A 22,113-nucleotide genomic window follows, 5' to 3' on the forward strand; every position below is an offset into this window, starting at 1 on the left:
TCTGTGGAGGCGGCTAGCAGGGAACGGGTAACTACAGGCTGCTTGTTGGTGAGGAAGATACTATTGTTGCCGATTTACATATATTACAATATTTAATATGTTATCATTCGCCACTGATTTAGGCAAAGAAAAAATATTGCTCAGTGCGCTTTAGGCTGCAGCAGTTTTTCCCAACAGGGGTGCCGCGGCTCTGCGGCTAGTATTCTTGTATTCATTGTATTATGTCGCCATCCACATATTCCGATGGCGACATAATACAATGAATCCAAGAATACTAGCCGCGGAGCCGCAGCACCCCGGGTAGCCTCTCTGCACGCAGCATAGTTTGTAAAAGCTGGCTCTGTTGCCGTTGGATCTCTGGATGAAACGCCCCTAGCCAATCAGAAGCTGGGGGCGTGTTTCATTCACAGAGCCGGTGGCAACAGAGTCAGCCCGCGAGAACGGCGGCGCACACAGCTGTAGGGCACCGGTGACAGTGCTGAAGCACCGAGGTAAGCGGCTTTTTGCATGCTCCGGACTCTAGGGCCACATGTAAAGTGGTGGTGGTGCCCTATTCAGCAATTCCAGCAACCTGATGGGTTGTTTGGTGAATCAGCCAAGCCAAACAACCAATCAGGTTGCTGGAATTGCTGAATAGGGCAGAAGGGCAGAAAGAGTTAATATGCGGGGGGTAATGGGCATATGTAAGGTGGTGTTGGTGGGTGCGTGGGGGGGTAATGGGCGCATGTAAGGTGAGGGTAATGGGTGCGTGGGGGGATAATGGGCGCATGTAAGGTGCTGGTGGATGCGCGGGGCGTAATGGGCGCATGTAAGTTGGTGGTAGCTGCGTTGGGGGGGTGTAATGGGCGCATGTAAGGTGGTGGTAGGTGTGTGGGGGGGTGATGGGCGCATGTAAGGTGGTGGTGGTGGGTGCATGGGGGGGTAATGGGCGCATGTAAGGTGGTGGTAAAATGGTAAAGGGAGGGAATGGCCGCATGTAAAATGGTGGGGGAGGCATATTGGCCTTTTACTCCCAACTTCTACATTAGCCGAACTAAGCAACCAATCACCGTGAATGCGTAAATACAAACAACAAATCAGGTTGCAAATAATGTGGAGGTGGGGAGTGAAAGGCTAATATGCATGGAGGAGGAAATGACTGCATGTAAAATGGTGGAAGGAGGGAATAGTTAGCAATGATCATTAAAGGGTTGTAAATGACTAGATGTTGTATATTGTGTAAACATTTTGGGTAGAGGTGCCCCTGTGAAAAAATCCCATGTGAAAATTGACATCCAATGCGGAATATATAATATGTTGTAATAAACCACACCCTAACCACCCCCCGGGCTCACCCTAACCACACCCCCTTTTGGTAGGGGCGCCGCACCGTAAATTTTTTTTTACCAGAGGTGCCCCAAGGCTGGAAAGGTTGGGAACCACTACACTGCAGCTTGTGGCCGAGTAACATTAAGATCATAAATGCTGCATTGCCAGTTGTACAGGGTCGCTTTAAGGTTGTATCTTGGTTCGGTCGGGTGGTCCAGCAGTGTAAAGCATGGTGGAGCGCTAGTCTCAATGTCTGGAACAACTTGCACTTGTATCTACACTGCAGGGGACATGTGTAATCAAAGTAGCAACAACATGAATCAGTGTGTACGTTAGTATCTAAAGGGTTGGAGCGGCACAGTTTCTCCTTATGGACACTGCCAGGTTGGTGTTAGGAGACGTACAGGCCATGCAGCACTCTGCTGGGAAACTTGGTGTGCAAATAGGAGATGGTGCAACATTTTTTACAGCCGTCATATGAAGTTAAGAACACAACATTTATTATAGCATACCTAAAAACATCATCATTGAAGCAGACAGATAAAGAGGAACATTTCTACGTGTTTCAAGCCTCACAAACCAGGCTTTTCCTCATGATGTCATTACCAACCTTATGCCTCGGGTTAGAAACAAACCCCTTCTATACATCTGGTGAATATTCAATCAATCACATTAAAAGCCTATTTAGATACAACGATTATCGCTCACAAGATGTCTTTTGAGCGATAATCGTTGTGTGACTTTACAGTGCAAGGTGATCGCTCAAACGCTGTAAAGCCACTCAAAAGACTGTTCTCTGCTTGGAGCGCCCCACTGTTATACAGCCGAGCGCGCCGAGTGGGGGATGCAGAGGACAAGCGGGGCTGCTTGTCTTCTGCATCCAGCTGTTCTCTGCTCTGAGCGCCCGGCTGGTATACAACTGAGTGTTCCTAGCGAGAGATGCAGAACACAGCTGTACAGCTGTGTTCTTCATACCCCACCTGTCTTCAGGGAGTGGGATACAGCTAAAACAATGGTATCAGCTGTATTCCGCTGTGAATTCCTGATAATGCTGATCGTTGTCTTTCAGCATGCTGAAAGACAACGATCAGCGACTGGTTAATGAAAACCACACAATGTCAGTGCAGTTATATACAACGATTATCGCTCAAAAGATGGCTTTGAGAGAATATTGAGCGAAAATCGTTTTGTCTAAATCAGCCTTAAGAATCCACATGACCTCAAATCAGCACGTCACATGTATTCTGTAAGCATGCATGCCACGCGGGTGGCTGCCACGCGAATATAATGCTGTTATGAAGTATGCTGTAGAAAGTATGAGACAGTTTGACCATGGCAGTTCGACATGGTAGGAGACAGGTAGGCCACAAACTCTGCCTAAATACTTTGCACTTCAAAGCTATCGCTAATGCTGTCACCTCTGTTCTCATTCTTGCTCTCAGTTTCAGAACTTCTTTCAAGTGCCCACCTCTGGGGCACTCTATACACATTAGCCCCTCTCTCCTGTCCTCGCCTATGCACAGCTCTCATGCACTCTTTACCTTCTTGCTTAGCCTCAAACCTCCTAGTGCCACTAACAAAAATAACAGACGCCCTCATAAATCTCCTAGCCATCTGCTAACCCTCTCTATCCTGCTGCTACTAGCTGCTGGGGATATCTCTCCCAATCCTGGCCCACCCTCCACTGCTCCTAGCTATCACCCCCAACTGACTCACTAAGAAAATCCCCAAGCCCAACTGATAGCCCATGCATAGCCTCCCCTGACTCCTTTAAATGTGCCCTCTGGAACTGCCAGTCAGCATGTAATAAACTCCCCACCATCCATGACTTTTTTACTGCTAAATCTTTAAACCTGCTAGCTCTCACAGAAACGTGGATACAGCAGTCTGACACGGCCTCCCCTGCTGCACTGTCTTACAATGGCCTGCAGTTCTCCCATACCCCGAGACCAGATGACAGGCGTGGCGGAGGAGTAGGTGCTCTTCTTTCCCCGAAATGCACCTACCAGGTCATCCCCCCTGTACCCTCACTCACTTTTCCATCATTTGAGGTACATATGCTACGGCTTTTCCGCCCGCTGTCCATGCGAGTAGCAGTTATCTATCGCCCCCCAGGTGCTCCTCGCCTGTTTTTGGACCACTTTGCTGCCTGGCTCCCCCATTTCCTATCCTGTGAAATTCCAACCCTCATCTTAGGTGATTTTAACATCCCCACTAATGACCCTATGTCCCCATCTGCCTCTAAGCTTCTTTCGCTCACCTCCTCCCTTGGTCTCTCTCAACTCACAGCCTCTCCCACTCACAGGGATGGCAACACTCTTGATCTGGTCTTCTTCCGTCTCTGCTCTGTTTCCAACTTCACTAACTCCCCTCTCCCGCTCTCGGATCATAACTTCCTCTCTTTCTCTGTCACGCTCCCTACCATCTCTCCAGACCCACCTACCTACAGTACCTACAGGAACCTTAAGGCCATTCACACCCAGGACTTTGCTGAGTCCCTACAGTCCTCTCTGTCCCCCATCTCTCTCCTCTCCTGCCCCAACCTGGCTGCCGCTCACTACAACACCGCTCTCAAACATGCCCTGGATGAAGCAGCGCCCCCCAGAACCCGAGCCATTCGATGTAGAACACGGCAACCCTGGCTCACACCTCATACACGCTTCATCCGGCGGTGCTCTAGAAGTGCTGAACGGCTGTGGAGGAAATCGCAAACGGCACCAGACTTCCTCCACTACAAATTCATGCTCAGAACCTACAACCTCGCCCTCAACCATGCCAAACAAGTCTACTTCACCTCTCTAGTCTCCTCATTATCGCACAACCCTAAACGGCTCTTTGATACTTTTCACTCCCTTCTCAGCCCAAAACCGCAGCCCCCAGTGACGGATCTCAGTGCTGAAGAGTTGGCTGCTTACTTCAAAAAGAAAATAGACGACATCCGTCAGGAAATAACTTCCCAGTCCCAGACTAGCCCTGACCCTAGTCCTGTCAGCACTGCATCTAGCTCCTGCTCACTGTCTGTACTCAGACCAGCGACAGAGGAAGAAGTCTCCAAATTGCTCCTCTCTGCTCGCCCCACCACCTGCGCTAGCGACCCTCTCCCCTCACACCTCCTCCGCTCCTTCTCCCCAGTGGTCATCTCACATCTCACCACTATATTCAACCTCTCTCTGACCTCTGGCATCTTTCCCTCTTCTTTCAAACACGCCATCATATCCCCACTGCTAAAGAAACCGACTCTGGACGCGACTGATGCTGCCAACTACAGACCCATCTCAAACCTCCCCTTCATCTCCAAACTACTAGAACGCCTAGTTTACTCCCGCCTTGTAAGCTATTTATCAGAGAACTCTCTCCTAGACCCCCTACAGTCTGGCTTCCGACCTCAACACTCGACAGAAACTGCCCTTACTAGGGTATCCAATTACCTACTGACAGCCAAATCGAGGGGCGATTACTCCCTACTGATCCTCCTCGACCTTTCTGCAGCGTTTGACACTGTTGACCACAAACTCCTCCTCAGTATGCTACGCTCCATTGGCCTAAAGGACACTGCCCTCTCCTGGTTCTCCTCTTACCTATCTGACCGCTCTTTCAGTGTCTCCTTTGCTGGCTCTACCTCCCCTCCTCTTCCCCTTGCTGTTGGGGTCCCCCAGGGCTCGGTCCTTGGCCCCCTTCTCTTCTCTATCTACACAGCCCCTATTGGACAAACCATCAGGAGTTTTGGCCTCAAATACCACCTCTATGCTGATGACACCCAGCTATACACCTCTGCCCGTGACATCTCTGCACCCTTCCTTCAAAACATCACTAACTGTCTGTCCGCTGTCTCTAACACCATGTCCTCTCTCTACCTAAAACTAAACCTCTCTAAAACTGACTTACTGGTATTTCCACCCTCCACTAACCGACCTCATCCTGACATCTCCATCTCAGTGTGTGGCGCCACCATAACTCCTAGACAACACGCCCGCTGCCTTGGGGTCATATTTGACTCTGATCTCTCTTTTGCCCCCTACATCCAATCTCTGGCCCGAACATGTCAGCTGCACCTCAAGAACATCGCAAGAATCCGCTCTTTTCTCACTGTGGAGACGTTAAAAACGCTTATTGTCGCCCTCATCCACTCCCGGCTCGATTATTGCAACTCGTTGCTGATCGGCCTCCCCTGCACCAGACTCTACCCTCTCCAATCCATCCTGAATGCGGCAGCCAGGCTCATCTTCCTGTCCAGCCGCTACTCGGACGCCTCTGCCCTGTGCCGGTCACTGCACTGGCTGCCCGTTAAATACAGAATTCAATTCAAACTCGCTACCTTCATCCACAAAGCCCTCCACAGTACAGCGCTGCCCTATATTGCCTCCCTCATCTCAATCCATCAACCAGCCCGGGCTCTCCGCTCTGCTAATGAAACCAGACTGAGTGCCCCTTTCATTCGAACTTCTCATTCCCGCCTCCAAGACTTCTCCAGAGCAGCACCGATCCTCTGGAACGCACTACCAAAAGCTACCCGAGCAATCCAGGACTCGCAGAATTTCAGGCGTGCTCTAAAAACGCACCTCTTCAGGGAGGCATACCGCATTCCCTAAACAAACCTCTCTGTACTCCGCCTGATAACATGCTCCCTGACCTACTGACTGCAATCCCTGCTAGCCATCATAAACCGCTCCTGCAGTCACACCGTTTCTGCCGTCACACGGCTAAATGTCTGACCATTGTCTATGTGTATAGCATCGCTCACTCTCCACCTCGCCATACTGTGCACATCTCCAGCCCCTTTACCCTCTGTATCACCCCATTACTTGTAGTATGTAAGCTCGTTGGAGCAGGACCCGCACCCCTATTGTTTCCATCAACTGATTACTATATGTAACCGTGGTTCTGTAATGTTTGTATTTTGTCTTTCTGTATCCCCTGTCTATGTAAGCGCTGCGGAATATGTTGGCGTTATACACATAAAGATTATTATTATTATTATTATTCTTAATGTGATTAGGTTGAGGCATGAAGTTGAGGAAGAGATCGGTTTGTGAGGCCTGAAACATGTAGGAGTCTCCCCTTTTTTGTCCATCTGCTTCTGTGAGGATGCCGTATAATAAAGGTTTGTTTGTAACATCTGAGTCCTGGAAGAAATCTTGTGTTTTGAAATTGGATGTTATTTTTACACAGAACTTCTTTAAATTAAAATTCATTAAAGGCTCACGCCCCCGACCGTCGCAGGATACACCCGCGGATTTATGCAGAGGGAGTACCGCGTGGTAAACAAAACACACCTGCTAGTAATCACGGAAAAACGCGCATTTCTTGCGGTCTCCATTAATATTATATTAGTGGAGACCTCCCGCGGCGTAAATCCACAGAAAATAGAACATGCTGTATTTTTTTTTACCGTCCGCGTAAGTCAGCGGTAAAATTCCGCATGTCGTCATTGTCTGGCAGAAAAGCTATTGGGCTCGATAGGATGTAATACCTGAGGAATTCTGCCACAGATTTAAGCCGCGGAAACCGTGTAAACATTCAGTCGTGGGCGTGAGCCCTAAGTCGTACAATGCCTTTAAGGGGTTAAGTGAATGGGTGTGACCACAACTTTGCTGTTTATCCAGCATCAGACACCTTTAGTTTCATTTCCTCCTTCTGTCAGCCATGGCGTCTGCTGCTGTGAGAGACGAGCTGCTCTGCTCCATCTGTCTGAGCACTTATACAGATCCTGTAATGCTGAGATGTGGACACAACTTCTGCCGGGTCTGTATTCATCGTGTGCTGGATACACAGGACGAGGCTGGAGTTTATTCCTGTCCTGAATGCAGAGAGGAGTCTCAGGAGCGGCCGGCACTGATGAGGAACTTGGCTCTGCGTAACATCATGGAGAACTTCCTGATTACTCCTCCGACACAGACGGAAGCCGGGATCTTCTGCACTTACTGTGTGGACTCTCCTGTACCGGCTGCTAAATCCTGTCTGATGTGTGAAGCTTCTCTGTGTGAGAAACACCTAAGAGTTCACAGCAAGTCAGCAGAACACGTCTTATGTGAGCCCAGCGCCAACCTGGAGAACAGGAAATGTTCTGTCCATAAGAAGATCCTGGAATATTACTGCACTGAGGACGCCGCTTGTATCTGTGTGTCCTGCAGTTTGGCCGGAGAACATCGGGGTCATCGGGTGGAGATGCTGGATGAGGCCTCTGAGAATAAGAAGGAGAGACTGAGAAATGTTCTTCAAAAATTGACCACAAGGAGCAGAGAAACTGAGAAAATAGTCCAGAATCTGGAAGCACGTAAGAAAAAAGCTCAAGAAAATGCAGTTGAAAAATCTGAGAGAGTCACTGCCCCGTGTAGAGACATCAGGAGACAGCTGGACGACCTGGAGAAGAGGGTCCTGAGCGAGATCTCCAGGCAGGAGAAGGAAGAGTCACTCTTATTCTCTACTCTCATCCAGAAGCTGGAAATACAGAAAGCCGAGCTGTCCAGGAAGATGAGACACATGGAGGAGCTGTGTAACATGACTGATCCACTGACTGTCTTACAGGAATCGGACACCGGGGACTTGTGTGATCCTGAGGAGGAGGGAGGCAATGAGGACACAATGGAACATGATGGAGGCAATGAGGACACAATGGAACATGATGGAGGTGATGGGGACACAGGGGGACATGATGGAGGTGATGGGGACACGGGGGGACATGATGGAGGTGATGGGGACACGGGGGGACATGATGGAGGTGATGGGGACACGGGGGGACATAAACTGCTCCATGATGTAGATGGTCCGGATGTGGCTGTGATCTCAGACACATTACGCACATTATGTGACATAGTAACAGATATAAGGAGGGGGATCTATGTGGAGGGTCCTGCAGACATATTACTGGATGTAAGCACAGCTGGTAATAATATCCATATATCAGATGACCTGAAAACTGCAACCTGGACAGAAGAGAACCAGAACCGTCCAGAAACAGCAGAGAGATTCCAGATTTATCAGGTGATGAGCAGGAGGGGATTCTCCTCAGGACGACATTACTGGGATGTGGAGGGCAGTAGATTAAGGTGGTGGAGGGTGGGGATGTGTTACCCCAGTATAGACAGGAGGGGGCAGCAGTCATACATTGGACATAATAACAAGTCCTGGTGTTTGAGGAAGTATAATAATCAGTACTCAGTGAGACATGACAGTAAAGAGATCCGGTTACCTCACATTATATCCAGTAATAGAGTCAGGATCTGCCTGGATTATGGGGCCGGGCGGCTGTCCTTTTATGAGCTGTGTGACCCCATCAGACACTTACACACCTTCACTGCCTCCTTCACCGAGCCGCTTCATGCTGTATTACGGGTAGATGAACCATTTCGTGAACCTACTGATATAATTAACAGTTTGAGAATCTGCAGTTAAGGAATCATAGTTTTTCCGCTTTGCCGCAGTGCGGTTTTTCAAGATGCAGCATGTCAATTCTTTTCCGCAGCGCTTTTCTGACCTCTATGGACGCAGCAAAATCCGCTGCAAAAGTAAAAAGCGTTTGTGGATTATCCGTGTGGAAAATACGCAAGACAAAAATAACCTTTGAAGCGGTTCTTCTGCAGCAAAGCCGCAACGGAAAAACTGCAGCAAAACTGCAACAAATCCGCCCTGTGTGAACCCAGCCTTAGGCCGGCTGCACACGGCCGTGACGGGCTCCACCGCGAAATTCCGTGGTGGAGCCCGTCACGGCGCCCCCCAGGAGACCCCATACTTACCTGCGGATCCGGCAACCTCGCTCGCGCATGACGCTTCCCCGCCCACCTCCGCCACATCATGTGACACGCCCACTGCGTCACATGACGCGGCAGCGGTGGGCGGGGAAGCGTTTTCACGCTATCTTCCGCTGTGCTACAGTGGAAGATAGCGTGAACGGACGGCTTTCATTGACTGCAATGGAAGCCGTCTGCGGGTACACCCGCGGCAAATAGAGCATGCTGCGGGTGAGGACGGGTGAATTCACAGTGTGGAATTCCGCGGTGGAATTCCGCACCGTGAGCCCTGAGCTATTAGGTTCAATAGAACCTAATAGCTGCGGGCAACGCAGCTTATTTCCGCCGCAAATTATGCGGCGAAAATCCGTTCGTGGGAAGGAGGCCTTACTGTTATTAGTTTACTTCCTTGTACAACATTCTAGATCAGGGGGCCCCAACTCCAGCCCCCCCTGAAAACATGACCTGCTGGGGGGTCCTGAGGACTGGAGTTGGGGAACACTGATCTAGCTGGTCAAAAAGTTGACAGTGCAACACAACATACCGCCCAGATTGGACAGCAGCCTTGTCTGGTCATACGGAACACCTTTTCAGCATAAAGCTCCTTGAAAGTGTTCTAAGCCCCCCATAGGCTATAATAAGCAGTGATTAATAAGTAACCATCTTTTTTCTGTCTCTGGCAACTCTTAGGTCTTATTCACAGGGGCAAGTGCGACTAAAGTCAGTGAAAAACTGACCGATTTCCCTGTGACAGTATGTGTGTTCTACTTCAGTTTTTGTTGTGTTTTTGCGTCATCCATCTTTCACAAATGTCAAAAAAAAAACCAGAACATGTTCCAATTACTGTGATTTAATACTCCTATTGAAGTCAATGGGTGCCTGAAGATAAAGGCGGGCACACGCATGCCATATGAGTGCATTACAGCCAACACCCGGTGGCAACAGCTTCGATAAGTCACGGGGGTCATTGGAGCTTTTAACCCTTTAAATGCCGCTGTCAATGAGATCGCAGGGAGCCATGCGGGTGTCATGGCAGCCAGGGGCCTTCTGAAAGGCCCCAGGGCTGTAATGGCAGAATTTCTATGAAGTCATGACCACGGGGTGGCTTGATAGACTGCCTGCCTGATCGCAGTATGATGTAATGCTATAGCATTGCATCATACAACAGGAGCGATCAAAGCACCGCAAGTTGTGGTCTCCTCCGGGGACTTAAAAAAAGTAAAAATAAGATCAATAAAGTTTTGCTAACTATTTAAAAAAAGTAATAAAAGTTTAACCCCCCCCCTTTGCCATATTTATAGTAAAAGAATCTAAATAATAAAACAAAAATACATATTTGGTATCGCTGCATCCGTAAAAGTCTGATCTATCAAAGAAACGCATTATTTACCCCGCACAATGAATGTCGTCAGTGCACGGACGCAGTGTCAGCAGCATCTGTGTCGCGGGGCGGATGGCTTCCATTGACTTAAATAGAAGCTGTGGAAGCCATTGGTGCGGGAAAACCGTACAGAATGTAGCATGCTGTGGCTGTTTTCCTGCGTGTGCGATCCGCGCGCGGTGAAAAAATGACATCTGCAGGTATTTGGTTACCTGTGGGTGCCCAATCATTCCCTATGGGCGCAGATCATGTGTGCGGGAAACCTGCGCAGATTTAATAAATCTATTTGCCCGTGGACATTGGGCCTTATTGGAGCTAACCGAAGAATGGCCACCGAATTAGAAGCAGAATCTTTATTTGCTGCAATGAGATTTGAAACGTTCTAAATAAATACTTTACAGTTTTGTAGATCTCTGCTTGCTGTTATACAATAGAATGGCAGCAAGCAGAGATCTTGAAAACAGTAAAGAGCTGTAAATAAGCTGAACTGGCAATAGAGCAAAGATTGTGGTTGTGACATATTTTTGTTATATAATATTTCTATTATTCTGGTGATTTGCTCTTGTCGTGTAATAATCCCGCTGTATCATATGTCATGTTACCGGCCGTATATAATAAAATAGACGTCTTTCCTGGATGTTATCACTGCTTTGTCATATGTTTCATAGTTTAGGAGATGCAGAGGTAGCAGTCGCCCTGTGCCTGAGGTCGCCCCATAAGCAGGTCCCAGTATTACAATGTTACATGGTCAGTGGAGGCATGCTACACATATTACATGGAGCCCGGGAGCTTCAGTTTACATCTTATATGAGGGCCATTGACCAGAGACTTGTGTTCCAGGTCCTTAGAGGATTAGCAACACTTCCAGCAATGTATTCAGTTTAGGAAGTCTACGTCACGACAATCCCAATGGATTTAACACAAAAACAGTTTATTTCTACTTGTGGCCAGCAGGGGGCAGATTGTTCTTTAAGTTGAACATCTGAATTTTCTCCCATTATAGCTTCTTCATCAAACAGAATATAATGACGGAGCTTACCTGATCGTGACGCCACATGTAATAAGCTGGGGCATGGCCGCATCAGGCTCTTCACTTTAGGAGACAGCCACCTGACAAAAGGTGACAGGTATCAGCAACTGCCTCTTTAAACCCTTAACCCCTTAGTGACCAAGCCTGTTTGTACCTTAATGGTGAAGCCAAATTTTGGAAATCTGAGATGTGTCTCTATAACATGGAATAACTCTGTAAAGGTTTTGCATATCCCGGTGATTCTCACATGTTTTTCCACCACATATTGTAGTATATTTAGGGCGTAAAAACAGGCTGATAGGATTTGTGAATATTTATTAAAAGCGCCAAAATTGGGAACATTTTCGAAAAAATGTTATTTTTTTCACATTTTCAACTGTAATATCTCAAATATGTGCAAACATTCTGTACACATTTTTTGCTAAGATATATATTTCCATCTGCTTACTTTATTCTGGCGCACATTTCAAAACTTTTTATTTTTATTTTTAACCATTTAGGAGACGTACAAATTTAATATTACTTATCAAACCGAGCCGATATACGATCGTCTAAATCCACCCTCAGAATGAGGGCTTAGTCACACGGGCGCATCGGCGCCCGTGTTACTGCAGGAAGAAGACGTCTGTATTTCAAGACGGCCGTCTCTCTGCAGCGCCGGGAGAAAGAACATGTGACCGGCTTTATTGCTGGTCATGTGTTCTTTCTTCAGCTCTGTGGGGAGTCGTCCGTCTTGAAGTGCGTCCGTCTTCTTCCTGCCGATGCGCCCGTGTGACTAAGCCCTGATAGATGCCCCCACAAACGACCCCATTTTAAAAACTACACCCCTTAATGTATTCACTGAGGGGGGTCAGGGGTATTTTGACCCCACAGTTTTTTTTTAGGAATTAATGCAATTTAGAGGAGAAAAAATAAAATTTGATATTTTTGCATATATGTCATTTCAAAGACATATTTTTTTCCTATAGTACACATGAAAATGAGGATTTACACCTCAAAATGGATCCCTGTTTGTCCTGTGTTCACAGACATACCCATTGTGGCCCTAATCTTATATCTGTATGCACAACGGGGCCCAAACCGAAAGGAGCAGCCGGTGGCTTTCAGAACAGACATTCTGCTTGAAGGTGATTTAGGCCCCATTGCCCACTTGTAGAGCCCTTGAGCGGCCAAAACGACCTTCAGTATCCGGGAACCAGACAATTTCAAATGTCCCGCGCCGATCCCCTCTTCTGCAGATGCACTGCCATTTTTTCTTTGGCGCCCATGCGCATCACACGATGGTGGATCAGTTCCAGACCAGATCGTCGTGGGAGATCATGGAAGAGGGAGGTGAGTAGTTTCAGCGCCCCTCATGAATGCGATCCATGAGAGAGTCTGAACCTAACTTTTAAAAAAACTTTTTATTTACTTTAATGCGATCGGCGCTATTCACCGGATAGTGCCGATCGCATTGCTGGGGGGGCTCCCCGCCGCCCACTATGACAGTTCCATGCAGAGGCATAACTTGAAGCTCGTGGGCCCCAATGCAAAATCTGTAACAGGGGTCCCCTATAATGCTTTATTCATAGTACTGGGCTCCCTATATGGAGAAGAGAGGCCTTATGGGCCCCCTAAGGCTCCTCGGCCCGGCTGCAACTGCATCTCCTATAGTTACGCCCCTGGCTCCATGTTATCAGCTATCTCCGAGCACAGACAGCATGGAGCCGTCACATCCTCAGCCCACATGGCTTTAATCTAAAGAGGATGCATGTTTTTACGTCCTCTAGAGGCCCATTTACACCAGCCGATGATCGCTAAAAAATCACTAAGCGGCGATCTTTAGGGTGCGTTCACACGAACGTATATCGGCTCGGTTTACACGCCGAGCCGATATACGTTGTCCTCGGGTGCAGGGGGGGAGGATAGAAGAGCCAGGGCCAGGAACTGAGGCTCCCGCCCCCTCTCTGCCTCCTCTGCACTATTTGCAATGAGGAGAGGCGGGACGGGGGCGGGGCTAATTCCCGGACTTTAGCCCCGCCCCCGTTCCGCCTCCTCTCATTGCAAATAGTGCAGAGGGGCGGAGAGGAGGCAGAGAGGGGGGCGGGAGCTCAGTTCCTGCACTTGGCTCTTCCATCCTCCACCCCCTGCACACGAGAACAACGTATATCGGCTTGGCGTGTAAACCGAGCCGATATACGTTCGTGTGAACGCACCCTTATAGTGATAATCATTGCGTCTAAATGTCCTAGCTGATTAAATTCAGTCTAACCTAAAAATCGTTGTTCAGCCTTCTCAGCAGTTCTCCACAGGGAGTGCTGATAGCATTGTTTCCCGTGGAGAACAAAGGATCTTAGCGCAGATAAGAGCCCTCCGGCCAGTGGTGGCGAACCTATGGCACGCGTGCCAGAAGCGGCACTCAGAGCCTTCCCAGCTGACACTCACCGCTGTTGGACGCTCACCATATTAGTAAATATCGGCAGGGGTGCCGCAGCTCCACTGCTGGTACTCACTCAGCAGCGCTGCTAGAGGCGCTGATCCCGGCACACACTGTGATGTCAGTGTGCAGCCGAGATCCTCCTCCCCCCTCCTCTGACGTCTCCTACTTGGTTCCGCGAGAGCAGTGAAGGGGAGGAGGTGTCCGGCAGCATGTCACAGTGTGCTCCTGGGATCAGTGGCAGCAACAGCACCAAGCAGAGGAGGTGTGTGTGTGTGTGTGTGTGTGTGTGTGTGTGGGGGGGGTGCTATTACTTCAGGGGCCACTGTGGGATGTCGCTATTACTACTGGGGGCCACTGTGGGATGTCACTATTACTACTGGCTACTGTGGGATGTCACTAATACTACTGGGGACGCTGTGAAGTGTCACTATTACTACTGGGGACCACTGTGAGGGGTCACTATTACCGCTGGGGCCGCTGTGGGATGTCACTATTGCTACTGGGGGCTGCTGTGGGATGTCACTATTACTACTGGGGGCTGCTGTGGGATGTCACTATTGCTACTGGGGGCTGCTGTGTGATGTCACTATTACTACTGGGGGCTGCTGTGTGATGTCACTATTACTACTGGGCTGATGTGGGATGTCACTATTACTACTGGGGCCACTGTGGGATGTCCCTATTACCGCTGAGACCACTGTATGATGTGACTATTACTACTGGAGGGCCACTGTGGGATGTCACTATTACGACTGGGGCCACGGTGCGGTGTCACTATTACTGCTCGGGCCGCTGTGCGGGGTCACTATAACCACTAAAGCCGCTCTGGGGGGGTCACTATTAGCACTGGGGCTGCTCTCGGGGGGTCACCCTTACTGCTGGGGCCGCTCTTTGGGGGGAGCCAATATCACTGCTGGGATATATTTACACGAGGTGGAAATGCTGCAGAATGTCCTCAGCGGAAATTTCTGTGGCAAATTCTACAGCATTTCCGCATCCAAATGAAGTCAAAATCTGCACCCGGTTTATTTTGAAACAGCCTTGTCCTTTTAAGAACGACGGAGGTAAAAATCATACGTGGTGATAAGCCCCGCCCCCTGACGTGTTGGCACTTTACAATAAATAAGTGGGTTTTGAGTTGCAGTTTTGGGCACTCGGTCTCTAAAAGGTTCGCCATCACTGCCTCCGGCTATTAATTGCATTCAGCTAAAGCTTCATTTACACACTTAATTGCTCTTAAGTAGCTACTTAATAGTTTATGCTAAATGATCCCTTAAAGCCGTCACTCAGGTTGTCGTTCGAGCGATCTTTTAGCGATCATCTGCTGGTGTAAATGGGATTTAGGATTAAAGCCCACTTAGCTAGACCGTAAAACGGCACTGGGGCCGTCAGTAAGGGGTTAAGGGCAGGTAGTTTCAGTCCTAAAGAACCAGATACTTTTTAGGGGTTTCACCCATCTGGTGGTTTTACTGCCCTATTTTTTTCGTCAGATACCTAAATTATTTTTGCTGTGATGCAAGAAATGCAGGAAAGGAGTTGGTGTGAGAGTGCGAGTACCGCCCGCTGCCCGCTGAGCGCCACCAGGGAGGAACTAGCATTCTCTTCACTTCATTCACTCGTTTGCCAAGTCCAAGGCCGCGCTCAGACATTTCATCGGCAAAATTCCTCAATTTCCCTTTTGTGATGAGTTGCGCTAATCGCGCTAAAACAGAGCAGCCAGTGCTGGAAAATCACGGCATTAGAAACCGCCGTGATAAAGCGCAGGTCTGCGAGGCTCCACTAAAACCAATGGGAGCCTTGTACTGCGATTACCGCGGCATTCTGAATGCTGCGGTGAAAAACGGATGTGTGAGAGTGGCCTTAGTGTAGCGAACAGGAGAACAGGCATACGAGATGGAAATCAGTAGGTTTTTGCCCCCCAACCTCTGAGCTTCTGCCTGTAACTACTGCCGTAAATGTACCTGTCATTACCTGTTTGGAAAGTTTTCTAAGTAAAGTTTTACCAGGCCTCTACCGTTCCTGAGGACCCGAGGTACCATACACTTGTCTAGTGTTTTCTGGATCCGCCGTGTTTGAATGCTGGTGTGTGGAACGGTGGCGTCACGAACTGACAACTACTACCCCCCTCATCCTGAGGACTACTGGCCCTGTCCTCTGCTGCGGTAACTCCCTCCGGGACCAGGAGTTGGTAAGTGCCACCGTGACAGGTCCATGCACTACACCCCCCCAGCTCCAGCCGTATGTTTGGGTAGAGAGCCATTACCCTGAAGTAATACCCTAGGGTTGGAGTCCATTACATTGGTTCTCCATCTCCCTATAAGCGAAGTGGGTACATTGCAGTTTCCACCATAAGGTCTTTGTCAAGCATAAACATACATACAAGCGTCTCATATAACTAGTGATACAAATTACCATCAGTCATATAGGCCTCGCCCAAGATGAAGAGCCAATACCCTTCCATCATCACTGGTCAGCCTTCATCACAGCGTACAGACCCGCCGTGGGTCACAGGTGCGGGGACATAGTCTCCAAATCCTGCGCAATAACAATCAAAGAACGTCATCGATGTACAGCAAGTATCGTGTAATAAAAAATGTCAGTTTACCTCTCGCACAAAAGTGACATTACATAATGATATGGATACACCCTTTAGTAGTGGCAATACACCATTACAGTCAGAATAAGCTGGAACGTTTAAATCTGGCAAGAATGCAATTCAATTTGGAGCAGCAGAGTTACTAACTACGTTGTGTGATTATGTGATGGCGTTTCATCACAGCTGCTTAAAACAGCGCGGCCCCGCGAACGGAAACAAAGGAACCGTTTACTTGCATTAGTAGTGTTATATTTGGAGTATTCAATAACGGAGTGGACTCCAAATAGGAAACTAATGAAACCCTTGTAAAAAGACACCCCTATTGTAATTGTGCCTCAAGTACACTTGGATACCCTCAGCGGCCCCTCTCAGTACCCCAGTAGTAATAGCGGCCCCTAGTGGTCTCAGTAGTAAAAGTGCCTCTCAGTGGTCCCAGTAGTAATGGTGCCACTATTAGTAAAAATAGCACATCGGCGAACAATTTTATACTGAGATATGCTGGAAGCTCCCGTAGACTCCTATGGGAGGTGAAAAAAAGGGAGGAGGGAGTTTACCTGCGTCCAACACTGGGAAAAGATGACAGGTGCCTCTATTTAAGCATTAGTAGTCATTCCGAGGATTTCTTCTGACCGAGGGATTTCGGCGCTGCAGTGTATTATTTTGCTGTGTGAGACACTGAAGGGGTTAATAACGGACACTTGGTATATTTCACTGATATAATCCAGATGTTACACCCAGTAGGTATGAAGGGAGTTCGTGTCTCACTACGTGAGACACAGGGAAGAACCAGGGTGTGATGTGATCTCCAGCAAAGGTAGTTGCTGGAGATTCTTTGGTAAAATGTGTTTGGGGTCTGTTTTTTTTCTGGAATGGATGGCAGGTTGGTAGTGGGGCTGTTCATTCCACTCCCTCCACTCCAGGTCTTATTATGGGGAGGTAAGCTCCTCAGGTGCAGAGGCTGGGCAATTACCTGGGCCATAAAGTCTGCAAAGCTGCAGACAGAGGGAGGCCGGGTGCAGCTAAGTGTGCTGGAAGGTGCAGACAGAGGGAGGCCGGGTGCAGCTAAGTGTGCTGGAAGGTGCAGACAGAGGACTGGGGACAATAACTTATTATTTTAACCGCTCACTTACCTAATGAATAACATACTCTGACTACTTCTTGCTGAACAAATGTGGGGTAGGCCGCAGCTTTATTAAATAACATATGTTAATAACATTAATCCTGAATTTTCTCCTAAACCCTATCCATGCTGTATGAAACTTAACTTTTTAGTCCATAAACCGTCCCCGAGGACGTTTGTAAGCCCACGATCCTTTGGCTTGCAAACCCTCCTCAATAATCCCTAACCAGCATGGACAATTCCGGGCCACACGGGATGTGCCGTATTACTGCGGCTCATTCCGTCCCACCCCACTGACCCTGACTAGAGCTGCCTCTACACCATCCTGCAAGCCCGATAGAAAAGTGTCAATACCCAAATCATTGAGGTGGACCCCGTCCTCCCTCAATGACCCCTTCTCTTTATCTTCTAGCTCCCAGTGGCGAACCGCCACTCCTCCAATGGACTCCACGAACTGCGACATCTTCATGTTCACTAATTTCCTCACTTTCTCTATCGCCTCCACGCTTCTTGCACCTCTCCAATACCTTCGCGCAACTATATCGGACCAGACGATTATCACCTCCTGAAAACATGCGCGAAACCGTAAAATGTCCTGCCTCATGATAGCCAAAAGGTCCCTTGTCTTCATCTTACCAAGATCGTTTCCTCCGGCATGAATTACCAAAATCACTCTCCGAGGGTTAAACCTGCTTATGTCCATTACTATTTTTAACATGTCGGGCCATCTTAGCCCCCGGACGCCGTGCCAGGTTACGGTTGTTCCGGGTAGGCCTAAGTCCGCTCCCAATGGCCGTACCGCTGCCCTCCTTTGGGCCCAGTAGACGTAGGAATGTCCTACAATGCACGCCTTCCATTTTTCCGCTGTTGAGAATAAAGAAAAAACAAAAGAACAGAAAACAACAATACAGGAACGAACCTATTTTTAACTCCAACTTAAAACAAAGAAACTACACTACGAGGCCGCCGTTATGCTAAAGTCGCCCACCGTCAAATCCGGTCTCACATAAGATTTATATGCCTGCGACTTCCATCTGCCTAGCTTCTTTAAACCTTCCTCATTCATACCGCCCGCATCCGCCGATGTGGCCGCGCCGATTCTAAATGAATGCGTTCCAAACTCCGCTGAGTTGAACCCCGCTACCTTTAAAGCCAAACGCAAAACTGCCGAAAATTGGAAACGCGTGAGAGGGAGACCCGACGAATGTACCAAAAATTGCTCTCCAGATGACCTGGCGGCCATGTATTGTACAACCATGTCGACTGGGCACCATCGTGATCCGAGATGATTGATGGTCACCCATTCGCCTCTGCCGTACACATCGGTCTTAGACTTCCTAATCCTGACGCGTAACGACCTGTCGACTATAATAACGTCATTCCACAGTAGCCCGCCCACCTTAAACTTACTGGCGGGGACCAGCTCACCGATCCTCAACGCGGCGAAAAACGCAATCAAAAACGCTGCTCTAAACAACAATGCTTCCGAGCCGTTTGTGCAGGAAACTTCCAAGGCCTCTAACAACTTACACAACACAAAATACGTTATAGGACGCCGTGTGTCCTTCCGAACCTTATCTTTCCTCCATCCCCGCACGATCTGCCTGAAAACGAACTGTTTTGTAACGTCGACTAACCCATGTAATTTTAATAAAAACGCAACTCCAGCCAGATGTTTTTTAACCGCGTCCACCGATGACCCTTTTTTCCGCAAAGACGCAAACATATCCAGAGTTGCCGAGCGGGCCCTCTCGCCCCCTGCCACGCAACCTCCGGCGAAAATCAACCACTTCCGCCAGACCGCTTCATAACTGTTCCAAGTCCCGACCGCTACCGATGTCTCGACTAGCTTCCGCAGCTCTGCTCGACCAGACTCCACAAGAAAGTCGGGCAGCGGACCCCCTCGGCGTCCGCCAGCGGGTGCCGCTCCCTGAAACGCTCCATCTGCGAACGAGAGAGAGTGCGTCAGCTGCTAGATTCTTATAACCCGATACATGCTTTGCACGCAAGTATATATTCAGTTGTAGACAACGTAAAACCGTGTGCCTCAGCAGTGCCAACACCAGCGATGAAGCCGAAGACTGTCTGTTAATGATCTGAACCACCGACACATTGTCGGACCAGAAGCACAACTTATGGTCCTGGAGCTCATCGCCCCATAGCTCCAATGCTACCACCAGCGGGAAAAATTCCAGAAGCGTTATGTCCTTATTCCACTTTCTTTCCATCCAGGATACTGGCCAGGGTTCTCTGCACCAGTGGTTCTGGAAAATCACACCAAAACCGACCGACCCCGCTGCATCAGCAAACAAGCTGAGCTCGGGTCCTGCCCACTCCTTCTTGGGGCATACCACTTGCCCGTTGAAGGTCTCCAAAAAAATTTTCCATACATGTAAGTCCCGTTTGATACCTTGTGTGATCCTTATAAAATGGTGAGGCTCTTTTACTCCCACTGTCGCGAGGGATAGCCTTCTGGCAAAAACGCGGCCCATGGGTATCACTTTGCATGCAAAGTTCAATAAACCCAACAGGACCTGTACCTGGCGCAGCGTGGCCTTTTTTCCGCTCGCAATTTCTCTTACCGTCTGCCGTAGGCGGGCTATTTTATCTATTGGCAACCTGAAGACCATTTCCTCGGTATCGATCTCGATTCCCAGAAAAACCAGCCTACTGACCGGACCCAACGTCTTGTCCTCCGCCAACGGAACCCCCGCCAGCCGCATAAGATTCCGGAATGTGTTTAGCAAAACCCCGCACTCGCCCGATGCTTCCGTTCCAATGAACAGAAAATCATCCAGGTAATGCGTTACCGATGTGATGCCCGTCTCATATTTTACCATCCACTCCAGGAAGGAGCTGAAAAGCTCAAAATAGTAACATGAAATGGAGCAACCCATAGGCAAACACATGTCATAATAGTATTGATTGTCCACTTTGCAACCAAGCAGGTGGAAGCACTCCGGGTGAATTGGCAACAGCCGGAAAGCTGACTCAATATCAGCCTTCGCTAATTGCGCGCGTTTTCCCGCCGCTCTAACTAGTGCCACTGCCTGGTCAAATGAAGCGTAAACCACCGAAGCTTGCTCCTTTGAAATACCATCATTTACAGATTCCCCTTTTGGAAACGATAAATGATGTATCAGGCGGAACTTGCCAGCCTCCTTTTTGGGAACTAACCCCAACGGGGAAACTCGCAAATTGACAAACGGCGGTTCATCAAACGGGCCCGCCATGCGGCCCGCTGATACCTCCTTTTGAACTTTTTCTTTAACTAACTCTATGTTGTCCGTCGCAGACTTTAGGTTCGGACACGATATGAACGCAGGCTGAAAAGTAAACGGAATAACGAAACCGACGGTAAAACCTTCTCTAAGTATTTTTGCTTCCTCCCTCCTGTGGTACTTGTCGAGCCACAGGAAGAGGTATCGGCTTTTCACTGGGGTTTGGTGCTCCACTGGCACCGCCCCCCCCCCGGCTGCAGCTCGTTGCTTCCTAAAGCAACGAACCGCCGCGTGTTGACCCCCGCAGACAGAACACTCATGTCTGAACTTGCAGGTTGAATAAAACCTGCAATGGCCCTCGTTGTAGAGCCAGCAGGAGCCATTCGGTCTTGGGGAGGCCGCAGGGGGCTGTTGCCCGCCCCCCACGGCTCCCCCTTGAAATGTCGGTTTTTGTGGGCGCTGTGCTAAAATAAGCTGGAACCAGACGTCGGTTGCCTTTGACGCCCAGCTGATGTGACTAATCCCCGAGACCAGTCGTCGGAAGTCCTCATCATATCGCCACCACGCGGCGCCGCCATGCAATTTATAAGCGCTATAAATCGTATTAAGGTATATCATGAGCTCAGGACCCTTTTTAGGCTGGTGCTGGCATGCAATATATGCCAGTACCATATACGCTTGTAGCCAATTGCCGAAAGTCTTAGCGACTTTCGGCTTCCTATCCGCGCCGCGCTCCGACACCCGCTCTTTATCCACGATTACGTGATCCGCCGACAGCAAGGACCATATATCCACATATATACCTTTACGTATTTTTTCAACCAACTCATCCGACCCCTAGCGGGGCAACACCACAAAATAACGAGCCAGCATATCTCAACCCTTCCATAGGGTCCGCATCACCGCCACCTGTTGAGCTTGCAACCTCCTGCCCCGCAGGTGGGCCCACACCCCCTTGGGGTCCACAGGACACAGAAAACACATCACCTTGATCAACCTTGCTCAACAGTGATTTTAAAACCACAACCAAATCATTTTTGTCCGCCACCGTGGCGGGATCCATCACTTTTTTCCAAGCATTTAAACATGACAACTCACCGGCTTGACCGTCCTCCGGCTGTGCCAAGGGCGTGGTCCTTGCCGGTCTTCCTCCTGGGCTTCTGCCCCAGCTGGGCGACTGCTGCCGCGTACTTGTTTGCGGAGCTTCTAGCGCCCGCCTTTCTGGTTCTGCTCCAAGGTGGCCCCGCTCTGGCCGCTCTTCCGAGACATCCCGCCTCCCATGGCGTATATAGTCCTTGTATGCCGCTGCTG

At 49.2% G+C, this 22,113-nt stretch overlaps 1 protein-coding gene across 1 annotated transcript; it reads left to right on the forward strand.

The window, feature by feature from the left end:
* The first annotated feature begins 6,757 nt into the window (after positions 1-6,757).
* Positions 6,758-11,053, forward strand: LOC136611023 (E3 ubiquitin/ISG15 ligase TRIM25-like). The gene is made up of 2 exons (XM_066590262.1): positions 6,758-7,936; positions 8,069-11,053. Exons 1-2 carry the CDS (start codon positions 6,952-6,954, stop codon positions 8,698-8,700), a joined length of 1,617 nt encoding a protein of 538 aa, XP_066446359.1. The 5' UTR covers positions 6,758-6,951; the 3' UTR covers positions 8,701-11,053.
* The last annotated feature ends 11,060 nt before the right edge of the window (positions 11,054-22,113 follow it).

Source organism: Eleutherodactylus coqui, chromosome 2, assembly GCF_035609145.1.
Source record: "Eleutherodactylus coqui strain aEleCoq1 chromosome 2, aEleCoq1.hap1, whole genome shotgun sequence".
Taxonomy (NCBI): Eukaryota; Metazoa; Chordata; class Amphibia; order Anura; family Eleutherodactylidae; genus Eleutherodactylus; species Eleutherodactylus coqui.